Source organism: Sinocyclocheilus anshuiensis, unplaced genomic scaffold (genome assembly GCF_001515605.1).
Source record: "Sinocyclocheilus anshuiensis isolate Anshui unplaced genomic scaffold, SAMN03320099.WGS_v1.1 scaffold38, whole genome shotgun sequence".
Classification (NCBI taxonomy): Eukaryota; Metazoa; Chordata; class Actinopteri; order Cypriniformes; family Cyprinidae; genus Sinocyclocheilus; species Sinocyclocheilus anshuiensis.
The window spans coordinates 973,778-983,028 of NW_015544213.1; the positions used below are offsets into that span (position 1 = coordinate 973,778).

General features: G+C 37.3%; 1 protein-coding gene across 5 annotated transcripts in view; it reads right to left on the minus strand.

The window, feature by feature from the left end:
• Positions 1-6,975, minus strand: part of LOC107697143 (discoidin, CUB and LCCL domain-containing protein 1-like) — a 55,416-nt gene extending 48,441 nt beyond the window's left edge. For all 5 annotated transcript variants that reach the window (XM_016497800.1, XM_016497798.1, XM_016497799.1 and 2 more), the window contains exons 1-2: positions 6,699-6,975; positions 1,572-1,790 (exon numbers count right to left, since the gene is read on the minus strand). In XM_016497800.1, the coding sequence (XP_016353286.1) occupies positions 1,572-1,790; positions 6,699-6,774 (295 nt within the window). In that variant the 5' untranslated portion in view covers positions 6,775-6,975. The remainder of the gene's footprint in view (positions 1-1,571; positions 1,791-6,698) is intronic.
• Positions 6,976-9,251: the final 2,276 nt, after the last annotated feature.

Genomic DNA, 9,251 nt, shown 5'->3' on the forward strand with positions numbered 1-9,251 from the left:
TGATTTTATTAACTTCACTTATAAGGTACACCAGTATTACCATAACATGAGGGCTTTGTCCAAGAAGACTCAATGTTTTAGGAGTAACGTCCGCATTTAAACACAGCAGTGATTCCCCCAAATCACCGTTCCATGTGTGTACGGATGGATCGGTTTGTGAAAGGGAAGAGAAAAGCCATAGATGAAGTCGCACAGACCCAGGCAGGTGCTGGTCATTTAAAAGCTAAATGCAGAAAATATGACGAGGCATATCTTGCTCTCGGCTTCACTCGCCGTGTCTATACCAGACGCTACAGTTGTCGCGTCGCACCGCAACAGCTCTACACTGACGTGACAAAGCGACCGTTGCAAATTATTTTAACTGTGTCAGTACGTCATAAATAGAACAAGGCATCAGTTTAATGTCGGGTTTTGTCGTGTCGCACCTACAGTCTATGGTCGCGCCGCATCCAGTGTACACAGCGTCACTGATTATAATGGGTTCTACTGTATTTTGCTGCTCTCGTGTCCAGTGTAGACACGGTGTTTAATGTCGTTGGTGAGGAGGAAAGCCTGTGTGTGTGTCCTATGCCTTAGCGGACAGCATGAAACCCACAAAAAATTAATAAATAACAGAGAGAGAATAATAATAATAATAAGTTATTCTCTCTATGCTATTTTTCAATGCTTCAAGTGATGCAGGTGTTTTTTTCCCTGTAGGTTTTTTTAAATAAAAAAACATTAATTTTTCATAATGTTTAGTGAAATTATTTGGTAGTCTGAGGTGGGATGGGGATTCAGGAAGGGGGGTATAAATTTATAAGGGGGCACCATAAACTCTGAAACATCCTCTGACACACTGATTTCTGTGGTTTCCACACACATTACTGGCTTTACAGTAAACTTATCAATGTGTGACTGGTGCCGACTCATGACAGCGTTCTGATTTACAGCGCTTTACTCAGGTTTACTCACTCTGTGATCTAGAGGAGTTTAAACTGACTAAAGAGCATATGATCATCTATATCACAATACGACTGCACAAGTACAACCAGACTCAAATTAGATTTCTAAATACAGCAGTCTTTCCTACAGCATTCCGGTTCAGCCCCACACAGCAACAATTGGCTCAACCAATGGTATCAGTTTGGGGCAGGACTATATCTGTTTTTCCGACCAAAGGAGGTTTGGGAAACCTGTTTGAAAATAATCATTAGGTTTGGTGCCACACTTCAATTTTAAATTAAAATGCAGCTGTCAAAATGTCCTTTACTCTAATATTCCTGAGCAGCAAGACTCATCTTCTTGAGAAATGCACTAAAGCTTCAAGAAAACCACTAAGACAAAAACAACTTATTCCACCACATTTTTTTCATTAATCAAACAAGAAAGCCCTGATACACTGACAAAAGATGAAGACATCAAAACAAGAAGCTGTACCACTATTCGCCACTGAGAACATCTGGTTTTCATATATTGTTTGACCCCAATGGAGGATCTAGTGACCACTAGGGAATAACTAGATAATGGCTGAGAAAACAACATTTTATGTAAGCACCATGTACAACACATGAATGATTCAAACAGCTCACCCATTTCTGCCCAATACGATCCTTTCAGAACCTTCAAATAGTCAGACTCACAGTCCTTCTTCTCCATGTTCAGGTCTCCAAACTTGAGGACAATAGTGTGGCCAATGGGTACACGGATTCGCCATTCACACCTGGAGTTGTTGGGGTAAGTTCCTGGGTAGTTCTTGGAGGACAGGACACCACTCTCTTGGCCAAGGACATAATGACCACAGCCATCATCTGTAAAAAAAAAAAAAAACGAGTTTGTTGTAATAAAGAATGCTGAATTCAGACCCAGGAGGAACAAGACTAACACTTAATATTTAGTATGCAAAGTGTATTTTTTTTATGCTCAAATTAGAGACAATGATTGACTCTTACATGTAAAACAGATCAGTATTTAAAAAAAAAAAACATTACAATTCAAAAGTTTGAGGTCAGAAAGATTTGTATATTAAGAAATTACTTATAGCAAGGATGCATTTAATTGATCAAAAGTGACAGTAAAGACATTTATAAGGTTACAGAACAATTCATTTCAATTAAATGCTGTTTGTCAGAACTTCCCATTCATCAAAGGATCTTGAAAATGATGGTTTCCACAAAAATACTATGCAGCACAACTGTTTTCAACATTGATAATAATAAGAAATGTTTCTTGAGCAGCAAATCAGCATTAGGGCCTTTGACAATATCAAGACGATTATTATTATTATTATCAGGCTAGTATTATTATCTAATTAATATTAGGGCTTATTTGTTTGATCATATTTCTTTTTACTGATTTTTACAGTGTTGCGCATTATAACCATTCACATACAATTCTGTTGAGTTTAAGAATGCAATAGCCAATCAGAGGTGTTCAGATGAGTCATCGCTGAAACAGCAGAGGTTTGTTGCTGACGAGCTGTGCAAAACCACGTTCATATTCGCACGATTTTTTGCGCAGCTCGTCAGTGAACAACGGCTCTGTGTAGTTAATGCTGCTCAATGTGAAAGCACGCACGTGGATGGAGATTTACCGCTGATTACAGAACCGGCTTTCTGACAAGATGCGCATTAAATATCGCATGCGATTTATCGTGCAGCCCTACTGCTGACTTAAAAGGCTTAGTTTAAAAGACTTAGGCTATTTCAAAAACATTAAAATCTCACTCACCCAAACTGAAAGTCAAAGAAATCACCTTAAATTAAAGCTTTTAAAGCTCATTCCTTCATGTTAAAAGACAATATAATATTGATTCAAGCCCCAGACTCATTAAACTCTTGTAGATACCAAAACAGCAACCCAATCTATTATGTAACAGCAAGACTCCAAATGCACAAGAATGACTGATTCTGTTGCAACAAAAGATCACATGAAACCAAACAAGCCAATGCACGCCAACCTAATGTAAACCAAATAATATTATATTAGCCAGCAGAAAGTTTAATTTACTGAGTGTTTCAACATGTACTGTACATGCCCCTAAGACAAGTCAAAACACCAGAAGAAGCCTCTACTTAGATCTAAGTATAAGTTTTGTAATTAAAAGTTGATACAGCACCCTTATTAGAGAAATACAATGTTCCTCACATATGCTCACTGATCAGTGACAAAGGTGGTGTTAGAAACCGTCAGCTGCCAGACACAAGTCTTATGGATGATCCCAGGGCGAAGAGCTCCCATGCTGAGTATTTGAGCATTTGTGCAAGTATTGTCAAGACTGTTACTGTTCACTGATATGTTAAGGCTCCGTTATGCCACTGTCTCCCACAGTAAAGGCACTCACACCTGTGATGGCACCATCAACTTTCCTTCCAGACAGCTGAGTCTCCAGCAGCCATGCAGGAACTTGGCGCTGATGTATGCGCATAACAGACTCTGAGACCCCAGCGTTTCGTGACATCGACGGCATTCTTAAATGACACTAGGAATGAAACGGGACCAATATAAATAGCTCCGGTGTGTTTCTAAGGGAACATTCACCCGCACTAACCAGAAGTGCTTTCTTTGACCTTAGCTGGTATTACGTCAGTGCTAAATACTGGCAGACACACAGTGGCCTTTGTGGTGGCGTCTGAACTCCATCCAGATATAGGGTTGGGTCAGTGCAAAAAAACTAATGGACGGAAACCTTAGGGCAGGTGGTGGAGGAATGACATCACATGTTAATCATGGCCATGCAAACAAATTAAAATCTACAACTACACATTTAAGGCAAGACAGCCCAAGTGAACAGGGTAAAAAAACATTTTTGTATTACAAGCTTTTTATATAAGACTATATTAATTAAATATGCACTAATTTTCATATATTTACAGAAAAGAAATCTGAACACTGGATAAAGCCAGGTTCAAAATTTGTTTCATTTTGTTGACATATTAGAGGCAATGGTTTTTACTGAGGCGATATATATATCTTTTTATGTCTCAGAATCAGAAAATACTGTCATAAGCCAGAAACATATAAACTTTCACCACGTTTTTAGTTATAAAATGTTAAAAATGAACAAACTGCAATGTAAAAAAACTTCAGAATATAGATAAATATAAAAAATTCTGTCTCAGTGCATGAGAAAAGAGCCCTTAAATATATGTACAGTAATTGGAATATACACAAGCAATCAGATAAAGCTCAATAAAATACTTAGGTGTATTTTGGATGTTTTCTTTAAACTAGTCTGAAACAACACGTCATGAAAAGCCAAATCTCAAAAATGACCAATTCATGAAAAACAATGTTTTAGCCTGTAGTGTCTTGCCTTGAAGAATATTTAAGATTATTTATTAAAAAGGAGTAGACGTCAACAATAACATTTATTTAAAATGACCAAAAGCGGTTTTAGCTCTTTTTTCCATTCATTCCAACAGAGAAGAACACAACAGAGCTTCAAAACCAGTACTTTCAGCATGTTAAGGAACACCTGGCCATCGTCTGCCCCAGGGTGGAAGACAAATATTCACAACAGAGAGAGTTCTGCATGTACAGACAATTCGACTGTCTCCTAACATGCACCAAATAAGGGTTCACACACTAGTTGAGGATATTCTATTTAGCCTGTGATTTTGCAGCAATGCCGTAGAACAACTCCAAAGAAACTTTCAGTGAACAGTTCTTAAAAGAACAATTTTTATTCTTATGTGAAGAGCATTTTATAAATCTAAACACCTTTTTCACAATAAAGAACCTTTTGTGCAATGGAAAGCTTCCATTGATGTTAAACGCTCTTCATGGAACCATTGATGCCAATAAAGAACATTTATATTTAAGAGTGTACAATCAAAAACATGATGCTTGGCAAGAATACTGCCAGTATTTATGTTAAAGCAATAGTTCTAGGATAACTTACTATAATACAAAAATAAATAACACGTCAAGGGGAGTGATACCATACAGTAAAGAAGTACTCTCTTATCCATCCAATTAGACCTTGTGGGTACTAGAGTTTTCAAGAGTAAAACAAAATTCAAAAAGTTAACATAAAAGTGGACTGCTTTAGTGAGTGAACTAAATCATTAAGCATTCCTGCAGCTTAAACAGTAGAGCAATGCCAGTGTAATGGGTTTGATTCCAATAAGATTTATACCTTTAAAAGGATAGTTCACTAAAAAAAAAAGAAAAATCTCTCATCGTTTGCTCACCGTCATGTCGTTTCAAACTCTTAAGAATTTCATTCATCTCAGAAACTCAAAGATATTTTTAATGAAACCTGAGAGGTTTCTGTCCCTCCACTTAAAGTCAAGGTAACCAAACTTTAAAAGATTCAATAAGGTTATAAATCTGTTCATCACATTAAGGAATTGTATCTCTTCACAAGACTCGAATCAAAGCGCTCAATTCATGTGGACTCATTTATGATGCTATTTTAAGCTTTTGCAGATCTTTTAAGTTTTTGCAACCTTGTCTTTGAATGGAGGTACAAATTCTATGAAACCTCTCAGGTTTCATTAAACATCTGTGTTTCGAAGATGAACCAAAGTCTTATGGGTTCGGAACGTCATATGGATAAGTAAATCATAACTTTATTTTGGGGTGAACTAACCCTTTAAATGAGAGCTTCTGCCAAATGCATGAAGATAAATCAACCAATTCACTGGAAAGATCAGACTCAGAATGATTCATTCCCAAATCAGACATACCTGCTTCTCTCATGAAACTGCCACGGAGAGCTAGTGCAGATGTCAAGGTGTTCAGTGACAAATTATTTATATTTCGGTCTGTTTAGGTAATATATGGTTTAAAAAACGTGGAATATAGTGCACGAGTCATATGGATACTTTTATATGTTGCTTCAAAGCTTGAAAACCTCAATCAACCAGTAAAACTCTTCAAAATGTCTCTATTTGTGAACCACGGAAGAAAGTAATAAAGGTTCTGAGATTAAACACCAGCATTTTCACTTTTGGCTGTACTATTCCTTTAACAACTAAAGGTTTCTCCAGTTGTTTTGTCTCAATGTGTGCACAGTAAGCTACTTTGGACAAGGTCATATGCAGAATAATAAAAATATCCCAGCAGTAAAAAAAAAAAAAAAAGACCTCAGTGCAGCAATGAAATCCCAAAAGTTATGGGTTTCCGGATGCTGCTTTGACCATCAGGCACTCTTGACTGCAATCCTGTCCCATTGTGAGAGTGATTTGAGGTGAAAGTTGTCCTCATGGACAGACTGCGCCGGCATGTTGTCAACTGCTGTTACAACACAGTCAGCACTTCTTTTCTAATGACACCAAATATCTTACCTGCTAGGTATAAGGATATCAACTTTTTAGGTATTAAATCTCCAGGTTTACGAGTTGGAAGCAATTCTACAGGTTCATGCAGAAACATGCAACACAACACTGTTCCTGAACACAAATTCTAAGACAGCATGTACGCGAAACAAACATATGTCCTGGTTTAAACTGTAATCCAAGACTATTTCTACAATGATAAGTCAAACTCACAGAGCTCAAGAGTTTACAGGATCAATCTGGAGCTCGTGTAACAAAGTTTGAAACATTATATCTCCTCAGAACAAGCTGTGCGTTTACTTATAATGATATAAAAGCACAAATGCACGCTACATGCAAACAACGGTTACACAAAGTCCTCCACCAGTACCCTCTGACGCCTCAGCAAACAGCCCCTTTTGTTTCCGATCATCTGCCGTGTTTTTGTTCACTTACCCGGTTTTTCGGCGAGCACGAGCGGGTGAATTGAATATAAGAGAATCAGTCCGTGCAGTAATGTGTTTCCAGACATCTCCACTTAAAACCGCTGCGAATGAGAGTAAAACGCGAGGGCGCATTGGAGAAGCGTCACGGGAGCATGTTTACCGGGAGAAACTCGTGTACGTGTATCCGCGCGGTTCCCCAAACGCTTTGAATGAACTCTTCTTCCGTGTTTCTCCCACAGGCGGCACCAAGCCGTTACTAGACCAGTCTCACGGGTCTGTCTTGTGTCAGGCGGTTAGTATAGTAGCCTAGTATAGATACGGAGTATGGTATGGATACAAAGTGATACTTAAAGGGGTCCTATTATGCTTTTTCACTTTTTCAACTTTAGTTAGTCTGTAATGTTGCTGTTTGAGGATACAGGAACTATTCGAGCCGTTCATGCCAGACTGGGGAGAGAGGTGTTGTAATAATGTAAAATATGTGAAAAATAATGTTTTTCGAACAACCTAGTATGAGAGCCTGTTCTAGTACACCCCCAAAACAAAATCAAGACTTTGTAAAAGAGCATAATAGGACCCCTTTAAAGGAGATATATAAGCGATACATAAACGGCATTTCTCCCAACTTCAGGCACTTTTATGTCTCAAGACTCGATATTTTAATTACACTATTAGATTTCAATGTTTTATTTTCGTCATAACCTATGTCACATTTCCCCCTATGTCGTTATGTTATAATTTATGTTTTTTTTTGTTGCTATTTTTCAAATGTTTTAACCTTGTCCCCCAGACCCAGAATTTTAATCGTAAAATACGAAATTTGTAACAAATTTTACATTAACAAAATCAATGACCTAAACTATAAGATATAGGCCTATATATATGTGTGTTTTTATATTTTATTAAACACTTGCTTACGGAATACAAAAGTGAAGAAACATATGCCAAGGAAAAGAGCCAGGGGTTCAAGGATGGCAAAACAATACATAGCAATTAAAATTCAGAAGAAAGAGAGAAATAATAATAATAATAATAATAATAATAACAAAAAAACAATTACATTAAAAATAAATAAATAAATAAGTGGGAAAAAATTAAACAGATCACATAGCAATAAACAAAACAATCTTTCCTACAAAACAAAAATTATACAAAAATACCAAAAAGTGAGCATACACTCAAAGTTTTAGCTGCCTTTTTGTTACAGGAAGTAGACAAGGATTGAATATAGATCTGGATATTTTCTTGAAAGTGAGAAAAATGGGGGAACTATAAGAAATATTACATAATGTATTTATAAGTGAAAGTGAAAGTGACATGTGGCCAAGTATGGTGACCCATACTTGGAATTAGTGCTCTGCATTTACCCATCCAAAGTGCACACACACAGCAGTGAACACACACACCGTGAACACACACCCGGAGCAGTGGGCAGCCATTTTTTTTATGCTGCGGCGCCCGAGGAGCAGTTGGGGGTTCGGTGCCTTGCTCAAGGGCACCTCAGTCGTGGTATTGAAGGTGGAAGAGAGCGCTGTACATTCACTCCCCCCACCTACAATTCCTGCCTGACCTGAGACTCGAACTCGCAACCTTATGAGTCCGACTCTCTAACCATTAGGCCACGACTTCCCCATTTATTTCCCCAAGTTTTGATGTCATTTTCACCACAACCAACAATTCAGATATTAGTGTACTTGTACTAAGAAAGTGTGCATAGGCTACTTGAGATGAGGTGATATAGCCTATGTTATGGAGAAAACAAAGACAAATCAAGGTAAATAATATATTTTTTATTGTGTGTCGCCTCCAAATCGAACTTTAATTTTGTCAGACAAAGCAAATTATGTCAAATAAGTGTGAAAATGTGATTTAATTGTGTGTTTTTAGAATAGGGGAGCGCGGGGCACAAAGTACCGCGGGGTTAGTTGTAACACACATGGTTTGAATATTTCCACACACGCTAGCATAACCAAATTTACAGTATTTATTAGTTACCATATCAACATTATATAGAAAAAAAATGTGCACCAAAATTCAAAAATCTTTTGAAGATATCGCTGAACATTTATTTTACCAAAGTCAAAAAGTATTACTTTGTGCCCCGCTCTCCCCTACATAAAATTTTAGCTATGAAATTAGCCTTAGCCAGACAAAACGGACATTTTATTTAGAAAATGTTAAAATGTCATTTGCAACAAGGAATGCTTAAGATATGGTGGATTGAAATATGGTCATGACTTGGTTCAATAACAGTTTTCCTGTGGTGGGTGTATACATTTTTAGACATTGTTAGAGGGCAAATAAACGAGAGAGAGAGAGTCTGAAAAGCACGTTTTAGATAAACTTCTAAACAGTCATCTGAATAAAAGTGTTGTATGCTGTAATGCCAGGCAGTGACCGGTGGATTTCCAGTAACATATGTGACCCTGGACCACAAAACCAGTCATAAGTGTCAATTTTTAAAGTGTCAATTAAAAAATTGAGACGAAGCTGAATAAATAAGCTTTCCATTGATGTATTGTTTGTTAGGATAGGACAATATTTGGCCGAGATACAACTATTT